This window comes from Falco naumanni, chromosome 6 (genome assembly GCF_017639655.2).
Source record: "Falco naumanni isolate bFalNau1 chromosome 6, bFalNau1.pat, whole genome shotgun sequence".
Lineage (NCBI taxonomy): Eukaryota > Metazoa > Chordata > Aves > Falconiformes > Falconidae > Falco > Falco naumanni.
In genome coordinates, this window is record NC_054059.1 from 8,845,917 (window position 1) to 8,866,962 (window position 21,046).

Sequence of the window (21,046 nt, forward strand, 5' to 3'; positions counted from 1 at the left end):
TTGACTCTTCTCACGTGAGAGAAGTTAGCAGCTGTCCACGCAGAAGCACGTGGTGACCTTGCTTTGGCTCCAACTTTCAGGCAGCATTGCGATACACTGGGTGTCCCTGTCCATCCAGGCCTCCAGGGGTTTACGTAGCTCCTCTTCCTTTTCCCAGCGCAGGCAATCCCTACCCCCAAACACCTGCCGGGTTCCAAGCTGCAGGCACAGTGGCTCTGCTTGCGGCAAAGTAACTAGCAATAGCCGGTGTGCCTCTCACATCCATTGGGATGGGGTTACAGCAGCCAGGGCGGTCCAGGAGCTGAGCAGAGGGTGGCTTACTCAGGAAGAGGAGTGTGAGCTGTGCTCACCAAGACCAGGTGACAACGAGTGACACAGGTGCTGGTGCACTGGGGGAGGGAGAGGTAGATACCATCTGATCTGTTGTCTGCCAGGAGGAAAGTTCTCAACTCCGGTGAAGCAGCTGCCCTCCAGTCCCTCAGTGGGGAAAACCAGTCCCATGGGCGTCATGCAGCCATTCACACTACGCAGATCGTGGGAGAGGGAGAGACAAGCTGGCAGGAGGAGATAAGAGGCAAAGGTGTGAGGAGCAGCTGATGCACCCACACCAGCCAGAGGTTTTGCTGGGGTTGAAACACAGGGTGCAGAACGGATGGACTGGGACTGCACGCTGTTGCCACGGAGGCTCCTTCTCCTGCAGCCCCCAGCGATGGTCCATGAGGCGAACCTCTGCGCCATGAAGCGACCGTAAAGGCTCCGGTCCAGGAGATGGAGGGAAGTGTGCCAAAGGAACCTCGGTGGCACCTGGAAGAGGCTGGGCAAGTTGCTGGCCAGGGAAATGCCACACGCGCCGCCGGTGGGGCCGGGAGGCGGCGAGATGCCGTTAGGGATTGCCGGCTTCCCCAGTGCTGGGAGGGGCAGGGATGTTAGCGCAGGCTTCTCGGGACAGGCTGCTGAAAAGCCGGCAGCCTGGGTAAGGTGAGCGCCACTGACGCCGGTGCCTTGGCCCGTCCGCCCAGGGGGAGCGAGAGGAAAAGGAGAGAAGAAAACCCCGGGCTGCGAACAGAGCAGAGGAAGAAAGGAAACAGACGTTGCCGAGTACTTGTTCCTCCGCCTGGAACAAAAATACCTCTTTGAAAATAAAAGGCAAATTAATATAACAAGCACCTCTTTTGCACCCGGGACGCGCGCTGCGGGAGGAGGCGGGGCCCTACGGGAGCGCACGTACGGGAGCACCGGCCGCCCGGCCCCGCCGCCGCCGCGCTGCCCCCCGCCGCCGGCACTGCGCCTGCGCGGGGGGGCCGGGCCGGGCAGCGCGCGCCCCGCGGGCAGCCGCCGGCGGGCAGCGAGCCGGCGGTCACGTGACAGAGCGCACCGCACCGCGCCGCGCCGCCCGCTGCGGACGGTGCTGCGGAGCCGCGGCCGCCGCGCTTCCAGCCCCCCCCCCCCCCCGCCTCCGCGCCCTCCGCCCTGCCCGCGGGGCACAGGAGCCGGTGACGGGAGCGAGGCGGAGTCTGGAGGGAAGATACCGAGAGATAGAGATTTAAATCACATCCCTGGCTGTAGAAGGGCAGCAGCAGCAGCAGCCCCGGCGCAGAGGCACGGACGCACGCGCCGAGACAGGTCTGCCGGCTCCGCCGCTGCTGCTGCTGCTCACCATGGGTGCCGCCGCCGCCGCCGCCGCCGAGCCCCCCCGCGCTATGGGCCTGGTGTCCAGCGTGGTGAACGACACCCTCGAGTTCTACCGCTGGACCTGGAGCATCCGAGGTAACGCGCCAGGGCGGCCCCGCCAGCACCCCCGGCCACCGGCGCCCCCCGCCCGCTGTCACCGAGGCGCAGCGGTTCAAAATGGCTCCGTCTCCCGGGAGACGCGGCGCGCGCCCAGCGGGGCTGTGAGGCGGCGGGCGGGCCCGGGACTGCGGCGGGCGGGGGGGACCTGCCGCTCCTCTGCCTGCGCTCCTCTGCCTGCGCTCCTCTGCCTGCGCTCCCTGCCTGCGCGGTGCGCGCGGGTGCTTTGTTTGTTTGTCTGCCCTAATCCCGTGTCACGGCCCGGGGTGCGCGGGGCATCGCTCGCTGACAAGGTGAGGGTGTCCCCGTCCCCCGTCGTCCCCCCTCCCCCGCGCCGGGCGCCTGCGGGCTGGCTGCAGCGGAATCCGCTCCCCGGAGCCGCCGTTCCCGGGCTCATCCCGCCGCGGGCGCCCCGGGCCGGCCCCACGGGAGCCCGCTGGCCGAGGGCGGTGCGGGCCGCCGGCGAGGCGCGGCCGGGGCTGCCGCGGCAGGTGAAGGCGGTGGTGTCGCCGGTCGGTGCTGTGACAGCATCGCGTGCAGCGCGGGGTGGGGAAATGGCTGTTGGTGTCAGTGCGGGAGCTTTTCATTCCGTATGCAGCGCGCTGGGGTCGGTTCTGCGGCTTTCCGTTAGTGTATTGCCCTCCCCCCCCCGCCATGGGGAAGATGCTGACAGGAGAGAAAACGTCTTGGAACATGGAGAAATGTGAAAAAGCAGCTTTCGATGCTGGGACAGCAAAGGAGACTGTAACTTGCTGCAGTGACCGGTAGCACTGGAAGTACTGGTCAGCGTGAACAGCTCACGCTCTCGGTCATCAAAATAAGCAGGGCAGAGCTGCGGCTTGCGGGGTTGCTATTGTGAGTAGCCTTGGGCGGCTGACAGAGGAATCGCTTCTCTGGATGTTTTCTTCATTATTTTTTTAGTTGTCCGTACAGCAGTGAGGTCTAGGCTGTTTTCGGTCTAAACCTGGAAATAACACGGAGCAAAACTCTGGAGTGGATGCGACTGTGGATGTATTTTGTGGCAGTATGATAGTGAGAATGTGGGGCCTTCGTTACGGACTGGAGGCTCACTGCATCAGCAGTCCTTTCTTTTCCACCCCCCTCTCTTCTGCCATCTGTTAGATAATAAATTAATCTTATGTTATAGATTGAGGGAGCTCATTTTTTTCCTTCCCAGCCTATCTTCTGGGTTTTGGCATGTTTTAAAAATCAAGCCCGTGTGCATGTTTTTTTCTTCTGTATTTAAAACCTGCTAGAATATGAGATCAAATAAAAATGCTTGCAGCAGCACTGCATTGTAATCTGCCAGTGTTTGCTCTCTTTCTCTGCCTCTTGCAACATACAATTGTTCATAGACTGTCAGGTAATGTATGAAAGAGATGCTGTTCTAGCCAATCAATAGCATTTTCAGGTGGCTGTAAAAATAGATGTGGGTACTAAGTTGATATCCTTATGGATTACTTGATTAGTTTGGAAAAAGCCTTCAAGTTCTGATGTATTTCTAGAACTTCAAAAGTGTTATTGAAGTCTGTATGTAGACCATGTTTGTTTGTAAGCAGAAATGATGGGGGGGGGGGGGGCATGAAAAAGCAAGTTTATGTAAGGAATGTAAAGATAAGTAAATTACGTTAGTACTACATACAGAACAGACTTTTGTTTCTTCCTTCTGCTTCTTTGGAGAACGTTAAGGAGTAATAGGATGACATTGTTATGACATCTGAAGTATGCTTACTTCTTTTACTCATTTACTAATGCAAAATTTTAGATGTTTGCACTAAGTTCAGTAGTGTTGGTGTTAACATGGGATTCCACCACAGTGAAGTAATCATAGCTCCATTTTGCGTAAGAAGTGGAGAGTTTCCTGTTCAGGTTCTGGATTTCAGCGGGTCCCTGCAAGGATAGTTTTGGGTAGAGCCTAAATTTCAGCGGACCCATCCCTGCAGGGATTGTTTTGGGTAGAGCCTACATTTCAGCAGTTCCATCCCTGCAAGGATAGTTTTGGGTATACCCTAAGTCACATCAAGAACGTGTTACTGTTCTTGTTTTATACCCGGTAGTATGTAAACCAAGGTCCTGCTATAGTTTTTACGGTCAGGTATGGTTATGCAAAACATGTAATATCACATAATGTAGTTACAAGGTAGCTCCCGATAAGAAAGTGTCATTTATGAAGCAGTGCTGCGTTGCTCTTCAATGAAATCATCTTAATGCCCTAAGTTCTGCAAAAATACTTGCTTAGTTTGCTGCTTTTCTGCATGTCTTCATTCAGGAAAAAAATGTCTCCATTTGCCATCTCTGAGTAAATACATGTTAAAATAATGAATTCAGTGCTGTTACATGAATTCATGCAATTCAGCTTTGTGTCAAGAACGATGGCAGTGATGTTGCTCAACAGAAACACAAATTATGGCATGCAAGACCATTGCCTAATGTTCAATATCATTAAATAAAAAACTATACCACGCAGCAAAGTTGCTCAACGAATGATGCCATGCAATAGCATTACACAATAAATCATACTGAAACACTACTACACAGCAAAATTACACAATAAAATGTGAAGAAATTTTATTCCCACTACTACTCCTACACAAAAACTTCTCATTCATATAAAACCAAATTTACTTGTTCTCTCCAGTTCTCACATTTTTTTTATTGGACACCCAAGTCTGTCTTTAGCCGTGTTCTCAGGGTTCAGTAGGGTTGTCCTGCTAGCAGGTGTTTTCTAATGCTGCCCTGGACTCCTGTGATGAGACTTGTGTAGTACTCTGCCAGAATGTCCCGCTGAGTTTTGTGCTGCTTTGTGCTGTAAAGATTTGGTCTTTTTCCTCACCTGCTTTATGCTATTTAAAAAGCAACTGACCTTTTCTGAGACCAGAAAGAACCCAAAAGACTGAGTCTACAATCAGCCTAACTGGATTTTTTTCAATCATGTCACAGTTTTCTTTTTAGTATCAAGTATGCTATCTAAAGCTGTTTTGAAATCTTGCATATGGGGATAATAACAGTATTCTGTGACGTTTCCCCCGTATATATTATCAAATACATTTTCAGCCTTAGGTTAATGTTTTTGCTTGTTAATTTATTGAAAAACTACTTTTTGTTTTCTTTCCTTCCTTGACTATCTTTTTGGACCCCTTTCCTGAAAGCCTAAAATCCATTGTAATCATGTATTCACCTGAAAAGGCTGAAGGAGCTCATGTAGGAAGTCATAAACTTCAAGGAGAGACAGAAAGGACAAAAACTTGGTCTTAGCAGTCATCAGGAGAAAAAAAGGTGGTTGGCGGAACAGTTACTGTCCGGAAGGATGATCTAGGAATTCCGTGCCATTATTTCTGTAAGGGCATGGGACTGGTTACACGTAATAGGTAGGGCAGGGCTTCCTCCTTTCTCTCGGCTCAGGTAGCTGGTTGGGGTTAGATCTGTGAGGAGGGATTAAGGGAATGATTAGATGACTGAGCAAGTGACTTAAGGGGAGGTTCCAGGCTGAGTCCAGGGGAACTATTAAGATTAATAATTTGGGACACAATCCAGGGAAGAAGAATGTGGAAGTCTCAAAACACGGGTGAAAAGACCATTGGTAGTTGGGGAGGTAGAGCAGAAAACTGTGTCTCTAAATGGAGGTTTGTGAAACCCCGTATCAGAAAGATTTATTTTAGAGGAACGAGTTAATTTGAATGCTTTTAAGCTAAAGAACAGAAGGCGTTACTGACTTTGGGTAAGAATGATTGTTCTTGGAGCTCAAAGGTAAAAGGAGGCAGGGCCATCCCAGGCCACGTGGGCCTGCTTTGGAACAGCAACTATTTACAGCTGTTGCAGTTAATAAGATTACAGACTTTTTTCCATCAGGAGGAGAGAGGAGAAAGATGCAAACTTTCACTTTAGTGGTAGGATAGTCTTCTGAGTAGCATCTTGTTTGGGAGCAATATTAATTGTAGTTGGGTCAGAAGTGTAAGGCACTGAGAATGGGAAACGTGGGTAACTTAGAGCTGCTTGCCTTGAAAGTGAACCAGTGGAGCAGCTTCTATGGGAACTCAAATTGCCGTAAAAACTTTTTACCAGGAAGGTCTTGGGACTAAGGTAAGAATGCTCAGGCAGTTCAGGTTCAGATTCTTTTTCGGTCCAGGGAGCGGAACTGGAAGAAAACGAGCTTTTTCTTCGCTCTTTCTTCTCCCCATGCAGAAACCAAGTGTGGCTAAAGGATCCTGAATGTTTATGCTTGAGGAAAGTTCATTGGGATTGTTAGCAGAGCAGTCCGAGTCCAAGTAGTACCTTGTTTTACTTGAACATTTGTGCCAAAGCTGGAGGCAAATAGAATCCTGATGAAAGCTCTTAAGAGGGTGATGATGGGGAGAGAGAACAAAGGGTGAGATCAAGGTCCACGAAGCCTGTTTCACAGAAACAAAGCTTTCGGAGAGCTGGCTGAGCATCAGACTTGGTGACTTGGCACAATACTTGTCTTGCAGATACAATTTTCTTCTCAAGGGAACAGTTTTTTTTTCTATCTGTGAGCACAACGGTAAAACACGAGGTTTAGACAGGAATAAACACACCAGAAACTGGAGAAGCTAATGTAATCGGGTTTGGCTGTTTTGTGGGAAGCAGCACTTGAAGAATTGATTACAGAAGAAAGGAATGTTAAGGGCTAGATTATGTGAGAGTACTGTCAACCAAACTGAGCGATAGGAGCATCCAAGTTTACTTGATTCATTTTCTTAACCGTGACATTTAACTGGCTATCAGTAGAGGGGGGGGGACTTTGAAGAAAAAACAGCTGTGGGTATTGAAGACAATTTGCTGGGTGTTTGAGGGAAATTGCACCCATGTTTTATCACCAGGAGATTTGATCAGATCGCAGAACTCAAGAGATAATCAGAACAAAACAGATACTAGCTACCTTTGGAAATGGAAAAGTGGACTTTTCATTTTCAGAAAAGTGCATTACGGAAGTGGAAATGTCTGCTTAGAGATTTTTGGATCACCAAGCTTCAAGAACCTGAGCCTGAGGGAGCAGCCTGAAGCAAAGCTGACACTATGGATAGGGAACTGAGTTGTGAGCGGAAGACTTCTCATTCCTAAAATGAAGAAGGAATTGTAGGTGATGACCTGCAGCTCAGCTCCAGCAAAGACATGAAACAGAAAAAAGCCTTCAAAGAGCACCGGCAAGAATGTGATATGAATTTCTGTTTGAACACTTCTCAGCATATTCCAGAAACAAAAGGAAATGTTTGGACAAAATAGCAAGAACATAACTGAACTTCTGAACATGCCTTTTAAGGCTGTGTAGGTAGCATGTCTTGAAATCTTTGGAGGAAATAAGATGTTATGAATACTCTTAAAGCAGATTCCAAATAAAAAAGGTTGGGAAACTACTTTATACAGAATTTAACCAAGCTGACTGCATGACCTCAGCGCCTAACTGCAGAAAGCCGAATGACTAGATGTTTAAAATTGCGGCACACAGTAAATTACTCTTGGGAGGTTCTCAGAAGTTCATGTTTCTCAGCTAAAGCTGCACGCCGTTAGTGTGGTGCAAATGAGCATGTGGTCCTGGAGCCACATACTGCAACGAGAGGTGAAGAATTCCTGAGCAGTTGAAATACCTGTGGCACGAAGCAGACGCGTTCATCCTGGCAACTGCACTTGTTACATAAATTGTTTGAGCATAGTGGTTGAACTGTTGTTTGTACGTAGCTGTCTCTAGTTGGAGAAGCTTGACTAGAAGTTGATCATGGTAGTCAAATCTGTGTTTATGCTGTGCTCAGGGTGAAGAGGCATATAGCGGGGCTATGGTTATAGCTGTGGAAGACCAGAAGAGGTTGTATTCGAGGCAGCTATGCTATACTACCCTGCGCAACCAGGAGAGATTGTCAAAGGCGGCATAAGGATGATTAGTAGAGGAAGGTGTAGGAGACATAGGATGTAGTTCCTTTTAAGGTCTTGTAGATCAAGAGCCACGAGGAGTGTGTGAGGCAAGACTCCTCACCTTCCTCTACCAGTCCAGACAGGTTTTTGGAGTTACTCGATTCACATGGAAAGGATTAAGGGAGCACTTAAATGAAAGGTGAATGAATGAAAAGGATGCAAGCAGACATGGAGAGAATTTTAGGAGGAAGAATTTGCTAGGATGCTAAGACTGGGGAGGGGTGGCAAAGGCTGTGGTGTGTACTGAAGAGTCTTTTTGAGGTAAGGCAAATGAGAGTAAACATGAATGGCCTGAAAAACTGGAGCTAAATGAGAGTTCATGTAGCTAAAAAGGATTTGCCATAAAAGGAATGAGAGCTTTGGCTTTTTGAAGAGTATTGGTACGAGTGGAGTGTGCCTGGAGCACAGAAGTTGGGACAATGTGCTTTTAAGGGCAGATCTGATCCACAGGGTAGAGCTGCTCTCACTGGTTAACTGTTACATGACAGGGCTTTGCTTTCTTAGGCTGTATTTGAAAATGGAGTTGAAGCTACCGTTGCATTTCACATAGGGAACTCTTGTGTGTGGGACTGCCTGACCGACATCTTCTTTAGGAAGATGTAGGTGTGGATACATAGTTTCTAGATCTTGTTTAGGTGGCAAGTCAGCACAATTGTTCTCAATTTTGGCAGGACTCGAGTGCTTCTGACCATATGGACTTCAAGGACTTGTGGCATTTTAAGGACATAAACAAAGGCAACTCTGAAACTCAGCCCCGCCAAGACTTAGGTGTCAGCTCTGTAGGGATTTTCAGGACTGCACCCTAGACTGTAAGTAAAGCAATAAGTAGCTCCAAGGCAAGCCTAGGGATGAATTACGTGCACCATCTTTTGTATTAACTCCCATTGTGTGTGCTTGGATCGCAAGACAAAGATGAGCTGGTTTCCCTTTGTCTTATGGAAGGTGAGTGGGAATAAGCTACCCGAGTTTGGCTTGCATTTGATGCAACATAATGGCATGCCTGTGGGCATTAACTGCTCTTGGTTGTGTCAGTTTAACTCATGCAGCTCAACTCCTTCCTTTATGTACTTGAATAATTTCAGTGGTTTGATCCTTAACTTCTGCCCCAGAGTGTTCTCTCTCTCCGTGGCGTTGTGTCTGCTTGTACCGCGAGATTCTTCCCTAGTTTCTCTCCATCCATCTACCTCCCACATGTACTCTTCTATTGTAGGATAATCATGGACTCTTGACCATTTGGTTTGTTTCCATCTATTTTCCTATTCCTCTTATGTCTTTCTGCAGTATCGCAGAAGTGTCTTCTTCCAGAACTTCTATATGTTATGCTTCAGCTGGCATGCTGACCGTGGTGTGTTTCTATTTTTCTTTTCTTTTTTGTCTGCTTACAGATACCATCTCCTTGCTTCCTTCTCCCAGTTACAGCAAATATGAAAGATTGTTTTATTGCTTTCTGAATGCTCACAGAATGTTGCTGGAAGAAGGGAATCGATAAACCATGTCTTTTACTTTTTCTGTTGAGCCAGTAAACCTTACCTCTCTAGACAAGATCTTATGTCTTTCTATTCCTAGAGCATCATAACACCTTGGTTTTAAGTGGCTAAGATACTCTAAAGGAAGAAAAAACAAACAAAAAAATACGGGTGCTAAATTGAATAGTTGGGCTGTAATAGGAGACTTCATAACCATATTTTCTGGGTTTACATTTAATATTTCATGGTTTACCAGGAACAGATGTGACCAGTAGAAATACTTACACATAGAGTACCCCAAAATGCTTGCATATTTAGGTCAGATTTCCTTCTACTGTGTCTAATCTCGGTTTCACTGATGCGTGAATTTTTGATCGCAAGTGAGAAACTTGCAGAAACCATTAGAGAAGCTTAGACTTGGGGGGGCATATGTTACCATGAAAGGTAACACGACTGTAGAAGCAGAGAGACTTAGTTATAGCAGTTATTTGGGTAGGGCATTACCTAGCTGCCAAACTGATGACTTTGCTACTGTATACTTAGGGAGTGAAATACTCAGATACTAATCGTTCTGCTGGTCGTCTTTGTGTATAAGAACATTTTATCATTCAGTTCATGTTTTGAAAATGAACATTTCAAAATTAGGCTTTTCTGGTGTTGGTGTCTGTCCCAGTCCCATGTCAGTCTTCCCTCCCTTCCCCCCACCCCCCCTTTATTATTTTTGCTGATGTTGAAGGCATGTTGAGGAAATAAGTTCTGAGTGTTTTCCAATGTTATTTTTCTTTGTAGGCTTTGACTGATGTACTTGTGTTAGGCTAACAGAAGACCTAGTGTACCTCACAACTGTAAATTTTACTTCTGTCCCTTAACTTTGCAGAAAAGAGCTAATATATTTCAGTAACTCCTTTTCTAGTTTTTACTCAAAGCAGAATTCCTACCTCATTCATCCTTCTGTAAAACTTAATTGATGAGCAACACCCTTGTGCTGATGCAAACAGAAAAAACTGATAGTTTATCACAGAAATTTCTGTGCAGCTTCTTGCAAATGTTCCCTGGTAGCTTTCTGGTATTATTTTTAGGTAGATTTCACTTGCTGTTGCTGGTTTTCATACATGTTCAATCACTGCATCTAGGAGTCTCTAAATGTTCATCTGCAACCCCAAATCAGTCTGTGTTATGAGCGCAGCAATCTTAAGTTGTTTACATCTGCTGTGTAGTTAGGATTCAGCATCTTTTTGCTGTGTTAGCACATTAGCAAGACATATATCAATGCTGAACTTACTGTCCTGTGTATGCTGAGTATGTAATACATGTCTCTCTGCAGTGGATAAGACCTTGCAGAGTCATTATTAAACTGTTACTAATAATCCTTCACATTTTTCAAGCATTCCCTCTAACTGAGGGAATCTAATTTAAAAAGAAATACTCTGTCTATGGAGATTTATTCTATGATTGTCCCCTTTGGTATTATAGAACCCTAAATCGTATTCATAGAACCCTGAATCGTACTATATGAGCCAATAGCCTAATCTATTATTGCAATGTTGAGTGTGCACAAATCCTGTGTTTGTGTTACTGCTTACTGATAACCCTTACAACTATTTTCGTAGCACCAAACACCACTATTTTTGTGTGAAGTAATGATTCTCCAGTTTGAGCTCTCAGAAACACAGTTCTAGCTAAGACCAGAGAAGTTTGAACAAAAGTTTCAATAAAGAAGACACTGTAGGAGGAAAGCTTGTAGAAGTGTGTTTTATGCATCACTTTTATTTCTTTATAGAGACATGGGCTGTGTCATACAGTTCTGCAACTAGTTCATAAAATTGCATCCCATGGGTGAGTTGGTTTCTTTGCTTTTTGTTTTTTCATCATTTGTTTACGCTATAACTTGTAACATTTAAGAAAAGACATACAGGTATCATTGTGCTGGGAGTGCATCTTGCTTTTGTGATGTTTGGAAAAGTAAGATTTGGCAAACAAAAGAATGCTACGTGCCTCAAGGGCTTACTACCTTGCAAATCTTGTGTAAGCTTCAATGAGGATTATGTTTTTATTCCTTGAGGCAGAGTGTTTGCAGTCCTCACAAATAATCATAATCAATGGAGGAGGTAAATCAAAAATAATCTGAACAAGATTTAGACTTGATAATCCTGAGACCTGATGATGAATTGATACGGCTCCTGAACTTCATAATATTTCCATTATTAATCCTTGCCTTGAAACAAGTGTATCCTGAAATTGCTGTGTACAGGCACAAAGACAATATGGTATTAGTGATTGAATGATGGGAGTCCAAGAGGACTACAATGCTAGTTAGAATAATGGGAATACTAGTTAAAATATATCTGGCCTTTTCACAGCAAATTGGGATTAGGCATTCCTGTTACTTTAGTGGGAGTTTATTAAAACACGTGCATATTACACAGGTGTTCATTAGCTGCAGGAGGTGTTTTTCTTGGCTGTGTGGTATTTTGATTTTATGTTGCTGTAAGTAGCTTTAAAGAAAACTAAACAGTCAATTACAAATTAAAACAAAACCACAGCTGGTTATAAGCCCTACCTGTTAGCCTTGCCTGTAGTCCTTTTGAGTTTGGGGCAGACATCTCTCATTTCCAAGTGCAACAGGATTTGTACAGCTTAGTCTGCAAACTTTTTAATCTGTGGGTTGTTGTGTTTTTCAGAGTATATGCTTTCATTATTCGTTGTGCTTGAGACTGAATATTTTTGTTGTTGCATCTTAGCTTCATCAGCTTCATAGCCTGTTAAAGTGGCAGTGCTCTGCCATAAAATTTTGACATCTCTTGTTCTTGGCCAAAACAAATTAGTTTGATCTTGGTTAGTCAGAGCTTGAGGATAGACAAAATATTTAACTTGGATATTTCTGTTCATTCTTGAAGATCAAAGTAAACATGTTTTTTGGGGACTGTTTTGTATGTTTAAAAATGGCTTCAATCAGGCCAGCTGTTGTGCCTTTTCTGTGCCAGGTTATGGGAACCTTTGTCCGTATGGTATCCGTGCATGTCGTCCTTAGCTTTGCCAGTAACATACTCATGGCTTTGTTTTCTTGCCATCATAACCACCACTGATGCTGTGACATTATTGTGATAATACAGAATTCTTCTCCAAGGGAGAGTGACAGGGACTTGATTGGTATGGATGATTTTTTTTTCCTGTCAAACAGGTGCAAGGCTGATTTAAATGTAGAGTATCCAGAGAAGAGCCATGAAAATGATTGAAGGACTGGAAAGCAAGCCTTCAGGTGAAAGAAATGAGGTGTTTTTTTAAATAAAATAAATAAAAGGGCAACTAGTGAGTGACTTGGTATCTCCTTACAACTACCCAAATGAGGAGGGGAAAAAAATGATAAAAGATTGGTTTTCAGTCTAGCAGAGAAAAGTATCACAAATTCATTAAAGAATTGTAATTACTTTGGAATTAGGGAGCAAATATATGCAGGTGGTCAAGTTAACATTTTGCAGGAAGCTGTTAGATGTTTTATTGGGTTTTCTGCCTGTCATAAGATGTATCCTACAGCAGAACAGGAAATTATTCTATGGAATTGTTCTTCGCTAAAACGTACCCTAAGGCAAGTTTCATGACCTTGGTTTGGTAGGTTGTACTTGATTGCAGTGCTCCCAAGTCAGGTGCAGGTGTCTTTGACCCCGTCAGACTCCTTAGAAATGCCCATAGCCCCAGAAACCTGCAGGATAGCCAAGTAGGATAGGCTAGGTAAAGGTGAGAAAGAAGTTCCTTGTGTCCCAATGCTTTTGCTTCCCTGCAGCAATGTGTCTCCACAACCCCTCCTAGAAGGACATAGAAATTCTTTTCTGTTTGAAACACAAGTGAGGCTACAGGCATATTATTTTAGTTTGTGTACTGGCTTCAATCCTCTGTCGTAGGATTTCTCATAAAGAAACTCGATAAACGGAGATAATTGAGGATTAGAGTGCAATATGTGCAATGAATAATCAATATCAAGGCAGTCAAGTTGGTTCAAGCACTGGAGACCTTTAAAAGAATTGTTTATTTTGGGCCATATAAACTGTTCTATTGAAACTTATAAATAAGTGAACAGAAAATTTTTATTTCTGTAGGTATTCAGTACAAAGATACATGGCCTCTCAATTTTGACTCTGCAAGTGATAATTCTGTTAACAGTCTTCAGTTTCAAGCTGTGCAGCCCATGTAGTTAGTCATGTGCTGTTTTAAAGGCCAAGTTCATAGCTCTTGTTCCATTTGTACGTTCTGAGGTTTTAGTTGGTCAAAGACTGAGCTTTTTTTCTTGGAAACTCTACAAACTGGTAACAGTAAGTGTGCTTTTAAGCGATTCTGAAAAGCCTAGGGTCTAATCAGGTAGATGCTTATTCAAGTTTAATTTCAACTGAGCCAGTCTGCAGTGGTTGTATAGCCACAGTAAACCTTATATTCACTTGTAAATATTTACAGGACTGAGCCAGTACTTCTCATACAACTGCGTAAAGAGAAATATGTTGTATAGAATATTAATCTGTGACCAGAAAGGAAAGAGGAGGGGCACTAAAATACTGCAAAGGAATCTAGTATGAAAGCTTTGTAAAGTGTTTTAAGGTGTGTGAAGTTATGTTTTTCGCATGTTTTCTTATATGATACATGTTGTCATTTTGTAATATCCTTCAATTACAGAGCTAGTGGAGCTAACAAAATGTGGGAAATTCATAGATAATTAAAAACAGTGTAGTTATAGAACAGTACTCCAATTAGATAATGCTGGTTTGCCTTTCTTATGTTGTGGAACAAATATTTCCTTAAATGAGTGAAGTTTTACTTAAATTGAGATTGGGCTTTGAGACGACTTTTTGTTGTAAGTGGCGCGATCTGCAGAGAGCTCGCACTGTTAAGAACTGCTTTTAAACAGTCACCGTCATTTCTGCAGTGTCTTTAGAAATGTAATTGGACAGATGGATGTGCTGGATTGGCACTGTAAGTGTCTTTGCGCTGAGAATAGTATCAATAGCTATTAATAACTTTGAAAGGCTCTCCAGATAAATTAGAGTAGTGACCTTATAGCTAAGGAATACATGTTGTTAAAGTAAAAATAAAGACTTACTAGGTGTTGATTTTTGAATCTAATATGAATGCAGAAAATTTCAGAAGTCATATATTTTAGTTATGTAGCATTTTCTCTAAAACTAATATTAAACACAGGGGTAGTCATCATTGTACTCTTTCAGGTTTTCTCCTGGTGAATGTTGGAGCAATGGTGCTATGCATTTGTTTGCTTATTTTTAAAGTTTGTACTAGTTGAGGAAAGAAAACAAAATTGATCACAGGCTCAGTAATATGTAAGAAATTTAATCATCTAAAATCCTCTCTATTTGGAGAGGAAACGTTGAACCACATTTAACAGAATTGTTTGTGTATTAAAAAACAGTATGTTTCACAGAACTCTAGATCATCATCAGTGCAGCCTTACTTATTGAAATTCATCTTTGTTTGCCTTCCGTGTTTCAATACAGGTTAATTATGTCCTCTTAGGATATTTGTTGTGTCAGGTATTCGGTCCTTTTCACTGGCCCTGCTCTTGTTCTTGCTTTGGAGAAAGAAGTCGGAGGGCATTATGTGTGTGTTTCATGTTAATTGCCCCATGTAAGGAATCAAATCATGCAAGGGTATGTGTCTCAGGACAATTTCAATTGGTTTTATTGTATATATATATATATATATATAAACAAATACTATATGTTCTTCTGTTTCTTGTCTTGTCTTAGCAATGTGAAACTTTAAAATGTGTATACACAAAATGTCAGGAAAACCTTGTATACATAAATATTTCATGTTCTTTCCTTACATAACAGTAATTATCTATCAGGAGCGTGTTAGCAGATGCCTTGATTCTACTCTGGATTCACCTTTATTGTCGAGTGCAACTTTAAATGTTTATTCTGAAACTTCTCCCACCTTACAAAAAAAGCACTGTACTACAGGCTGGGCCATCACAACATTTTATTTGTGATCAAATTAGAATCTGGGTCTTAGGATTTGAAAGACAAACGTATTAATCCCCTGAAAGATTCAGTCAATCTCTGTCAATTCTAATCAGGTAAAGGCATTGGTCATTTTGTTTCAAAGCAGTTGGAGGGGTTTTTTATTTCAGGGATCTGGCCTTTTTATTTCAAGCTTATTTAATTTTTCAGGTAATAATGTACCTATTGCGTATGAAGTACTGCACTACTTCATACCCTCGTATGTCCCCTTAAGCTATCACAGTTCTCTCTGGTTTGCAGAAATCATTTGTGGTCGTCAGCACCAGCTAGTAAGTAGGACACAAAATTATGCTGGTTTTGCTAAAATGGGTTGGGAGGGAGGAGGGTGTTGCAGTGGCTTTGGAGATTTGCACTTAAGCAGGTAACTTTAAGATAGTGAATTTATCTTTGTTTAGAAGAGGGTATCTGAAAAGAAGTTTGGAATAAGGGTCTGCATGTAACTTTTCTGTGTAGAACATGGACAAGCAGGTTTGCCTGGCAAACTGAAATGAAATTGATTTTGTAATACTTTCTGTGCAGTAAGAATGGTGCGTGGAGCTGCTTTAAAACTGAACAAGCTACTTTGCATTGTCCAGGTGGGATCTTGTGATGAACAAGTTTCTAAATCTAGCGGTTTCTGGGACAAATGGTAGCATGTTTTCTGCCCTTAAAATAAATGCGAGGTGATGTTCTTAGTTAGCACAGTAGGAATTAGAGTAAACACTTTGAGTATTGATATGCTTCTGTTTTGGCCAGGGTGTACTCCAGAACTGAACTGCCTACTGTATTCCCTCTCATACAGGCATTTTGTGTTTGAAGTGTAATCGATCGTCCTAGAAGAGTTCAGACCTGCAAAAGCCCAGTCAGATAGATTCCATGGGCAGTTATTCAGTTTGTATCAGTAAGCTATGCTTTTCTTGCAAATATTTTAAGACTTGTCTCTGAGATGTGGTGGCTCACTGTCCAAAAACCCTGTGCAGAGGGAGAAGGCTGAAACAGGCTGAAACCATGATACAGGTATGAAAGTGTAATAGCAGCTGCCCGGGTGCCTTTATGGTGTTGTCAGAGTTATTTAAATATCTCTTGGTTTTCTCCAGTTAAGTTCTTCAATTTGTAGTATTTGTGGAAAGTAGGTGAAAGTATTGTTGACAGCGCTGATGGACTGTGAGGCAAAGCCCACTTGCAGCTGGGCTTTCATAAAAGTTGTTCCTTTGTCTTTCCTTTCATCATCTAGTGAATCCTCATTGTGCCATCTTTGTCTCCTGCCACAAAAAGAAATCTGGAATAGGTCGTGGTTTCCTGTTTTCAGCAGTGTGTGGTAATGTTCAGCTCCTGGGTAAAATTCAGATCTTCTTATTTCACATTTTTTTTTTGTACTGTCGCTTTAGTGTACAGGATACCATGAAACGCTGGGTTAGAAAACAGAAGACAGATTCCCCAGTATGTCCTTGCCTCTTTCTGGTGTGTAGTGCAAGAAGGCTGGCCAAGCAAGCGGGTGTCTTGCTTCACCTGCTCTTAACTCTTTGCACACTACAGTGTCTGAAGTGACGTGTGGGTTTGATTAAAGCATGTCACACATCGGCTATTCCCAGAACTGTCTCCTAATTAAGAAGTGACACCTTTCTTCTTGCTTGGTGGAGATGAGTCGTTGCCCATTACTTTGTATCGGTTGGATAATGAGGTTCTCCGTTTCTCTTATCTTTTATTTTTAAATTCAGATTCTTGGAGCAATCGCTAAAAGCAAGCAGGAACTGAAGTGTAAGGGAGATAGTGTAGTAATTGCAACGCAGCGGTGTGATTTCAGCTTTAATAGGTAGCATTCTGTGAGGTCTGGAAAACATTCCTTTAGATCCCAAGACACTATACTTATATATAAAAGTAATTGTTTCCATGTTTTCCAGAGAGTACATTATATTGTAATAAAGTGTCTGTTCTAGGGACTTGCTGAAAAGTAAGAGGGAATTGTCTTCTCTCACTTTCTTCAGTTCTGTTTAACTGCCTGTGTTTCTACAGTCAATCTGATACTTTCTTTGCTACTCCTCCCTGTACTCCTTGTCCTGTCTTGCCCTTGGCTTCTTTTGATGGCTGTGGTTGCAAGGCTGACTCCCCTCATTCTGGCAGCATCAGCCTTGCTGGAGGTTCCCATGCATTAGGATGACTTCTCCCTTCTGGTATTAACAGCCATAATGGAAGCAGATAAGCTGGTTTATCTTTCTTCTTTTCCGCTTCTTTTTAGGCCTCCTAGTATTTTACTTGCAATGTGCAGATCAAGTATTGTTAAATCAACTGGAAGCAAGAAGAGTCAGTGCCATGCACGCTGTCTGTAGATCACAATATATGTTGTTTATTAGAAACAGAGGGTCTTGTGAAATCTGTTCGTAAAATAAGGTTCTGATTTATGATTTTAAAGGGCAACCAAGGAAACAAGAAAGATGGGGAGGAGGAGTAATGCCAGTGCTGTTCTGTACTTTCCTCATTGCATCAGAGTTCCTCATTCTTGTAGATAAAAAGAAGGTTTTTCTAACTTGTAACTTCTTAGTATGCCTGGAATTAGGGATTGATTTATGGTATAGGGTTGTTTTTTTCCACTGTCTTTGGATTACAGTTCTCCAAAAGAAACTTGCCCTCCAGGTAAATCTATGGGCAACTGCATTGCTATTTGTGAGTTTGCCCACAAATGACTGAAGGCAGTGTGGTTTAGTTGTCTGAGCTTCCCAAGGAGCCCTGTGGTGTGATTTCCATCTGAACTCCAACTGGCCTAAACATCTGGAAAATACTGCACAGCTCCGTGATACTGCCTGGATTATCTGAAATATTGATATTTATGGAATAGTTACCTTTTATCTCTTGCTATAACTAGAGATTAGCTTTCATATGGGGGGAGGGAAGGAAACACTGAGTAAGGAGGTGTCACTGTAGTCTCTCCCTTCCTTCCTCTGTAGCAGAGCCATCTTCTAATCCCAGATGTCACTGGTTCATCAGGCTAAGAGTGCTTTTTTGATACAGACCCAGAGCTTAATATAGCATATTCTGGGCCTCAGAATATGTGGAACTCTGGATCCCATGAGTGACTGAAGAAGACTGTAAATAAACCCTTTGTCTCCTATACAGAAGCACAGATTACAACTAGAACCATCCTTTTAAACTCTTTGAGTTGTTTTTCGGTAAGGTTGTTAGTATTCTGTCTGAAACATACGAGACTGACCTATGTCAAAGAGCAAAGGTTCTTGGTTAGCATCATACAAGCTGTGTAAAATTAATAGGGGGCTTTCTATTGCCTAATTTTAAATTCATAAAAGCTATTAATTTTATTGCTGTTTTGCCGAATTTGTGTATCTTTCATTTGTGGTGGTGTTGAATATTTGGTTAAGTTGTCACTACAGGCACTATTCAGCATAAGCAAAACTGGGTTTTGGTGGACTGGTAAATTGGATTTGGGCTCATGGTTCTGTTTGCTTTATTGGTTTGGGTTGTAGAACTGGACAACAGAACTTGCATGACATAATGAATCTCCGTGTGAGGTAATGGGATACAGGGGGGGTGTGTTAAACTACTTTCTTTAACCTTCCTAGAAAGAGTGGGTGTATTGTGCTTCTATTGTCTGATGCAGCTATTCCAGGGGAGAATAATAATTAACAAATGCAATGCTTAAAATGATGATGAAATATACTTTTTTCAGACCTTGTTGACTCCTCCTGTTTTATTCACCCCCCCCAGACAAACGTGTTGATGACTGGCCCTTGATGCAGTCTCCATTTCCAACACTGACTATAAGCACTATTTATCTCCTCACTGTCTGGCTGGGCCCCAAATGGATGAAGACAAGAGAGCCCTTCCAGTTACGTTTCCTGTTGGTTGTTTACAACTTTGGAATGGTTCTACTCAACTTCTTCATTTTCAAAGAGGTATGTATGCCCTCTCACAGGAGGGAATTCCTATTTAAGTATGAGGGTGTCTACAAAACGCAAAATGAAAATAATCTTACGTATTCATGATATCTGTTGAGGGTGAATGTTTTGCACAGGCTTTTAAAGCTGCATTTGCATTTGACGGGAGTATTTCTGTAGCTAGGTACATTCTGTTTGAGAATAAATGCGCTAAATGGGTCTATAGAAATGATTTGTATACTGGCTATTCCATGTTCATAGGTTTATGTCAGTGTAAATACTGGACAGTTTAACTAGAACTTGTAAAGATTTAACACTTGTAACCATGTTAGTTTTTTTCTTTATAATAATCTTAAAGGGTGTCAGGATGTATCTTGTTAGAAATTGAGCCGTTTGTTAGTGCCTTCAATGTGTTTATCATTGTTAGAAATTCTGATGTCCATTTTCTGTAGTGAGGAAAAGTATCTTCTCTGTAAGTTATCTTTTAGAATAAGAATGAAAATGAAGCAAACTGTATCTTTAAATAAAAATAGAAGTATACAGTCTTTTAATATTTGGGTTGCAATGTTTTGAGTGTGTTAATTTTAATAAACTTCAGTGTTGCTGCATTTATCCTGTACAGAAAACCTAACCAAGAGGAAATGACGAGTAACAATGCAGTGGATCAGCTCTTTAGCAGTAGCTAAGTGGGATTACTTAACAGTTTGGTAATCATAATTTAAGGATAGCTGTCCAGAATGTAGCTGATGCTAAGAATCAGCTTCTTTAGTTTACGCTGCTACGTCTTGGCTCATGCAGATTGACAGTTGTCTTCCTGGAAGACCTTGGATCATAAATTTGCAAAATCTGTTTCCAGAAGTAAGCAACTGAACAGAGCAGTTAAAATTACAGCATTGCAGAACTCTTTTTCTGGCTGGTCTGTTCTGTACTTTTGCCAGGAAATGCAGCACATCTGATGGCATGCTGATGGCATATCTGATGAACTGCATACTGACCCTTCTCCAAAGGTTCTATAATAAAATCATTAACTGATTTCAGCCTTCCTTAAGACATGGTTCAGTAAAATTTTAGCCATCACTCCTCAGTTGTCATTTCATCTAAGTTGTTTCCTTGAACTGTTCAACTAAGTAATAAAATACTACAGATACAATCAAATGTAATGCTGATACCCAAGGATAGTTGTGGGAATGGATGAAATCCAATAATTTTGGCAGGTTAAATCTGAAACTCCTCTGAAATGAATTCTGCAGTGTTTTTGCCATGCCTGTCTTTTTCACTTACTCTCTTAAATTAGTTTTATAGGTAAGCTGAATTATACCAGACTTGGGGTCAATTAATTTTAAACCCTATGTTGCTTATAGGGAAACACATTCCCTATGTGTATGTATGTATGTATGGCATTCCCAAATCATAGAATTAACATTAAAATGAATGGGACTGCAAATACGCTGCTGATAGGCTGACAGATCATAATTTTAAACACAGAGGTTCTAGTTTCCTGCTATTTCAAATGGTAGGTTGTTACTCAATTGATGTTAAGGCTACAGATACAACATTTACAGGATTTTTCTTTTCTTGACCTTAGAGACTGATAGGAGGAAGGTGTTCAAGTTTCAATTACTCCCATTAACTAGGCAACTTCTGCTTCGGTCTGTGTGGGGTTTACAATACCAGTGTGCCACTCTTTTAACTGCCACGAGTAATGTAATTGTTAGGAGTGGAATGACACATAGTTTGTATTTTGTGAATGACTGTAACGTTTCCAGGTATTGCTGAGAACAGAATTTTTATGTGAAATGCCTTTAAATGTTATATAAATAATCATCCTGATGGCAAGCTGTATTGTTCATCTGTGATAACTTATGTTAAAATGGTAAATCTTTAAAGTACTGCTAAGTTATATAGTCTAAGACTCACATACATTGAACTCAAATTCAGACTCAAATTGGGAGAAAATTTTGCTTAGAACATGCAGAAG

The 21,046-nt window shown here is 42.5% G+C and overlaps 1 protein-coding gene across 1 annotated transcript in view; it reads left to right on the top strand.

The window, feature by feature from the left end:
- Positions 1 to 1,339: 1,339 nt before the first annotated feature.
- Positions 1,340 to 21,046, top strand: part of ELOVL4 (ELOVL fatty acid elongase 4) — a 36,213-nt gene continuing 16,506 nt past the window's right edge. The window contains exons 1-2 of the mRNA XM_040598857.1: positions 1,340 to 1,767; positions 18,899 to 19,086. Of these exons, the coding sequence (XP_040454791.1) occupies positions 1,659 to 1,767; positions 18,899 to 19,086 (297 nt within the window). The 5' untranslated portion in view covers positions 1,340 to 1,658. The remainder of the gene's footprint in view (positions 1,768 to 18,898; positions 19,087 to 21,046) is intronic.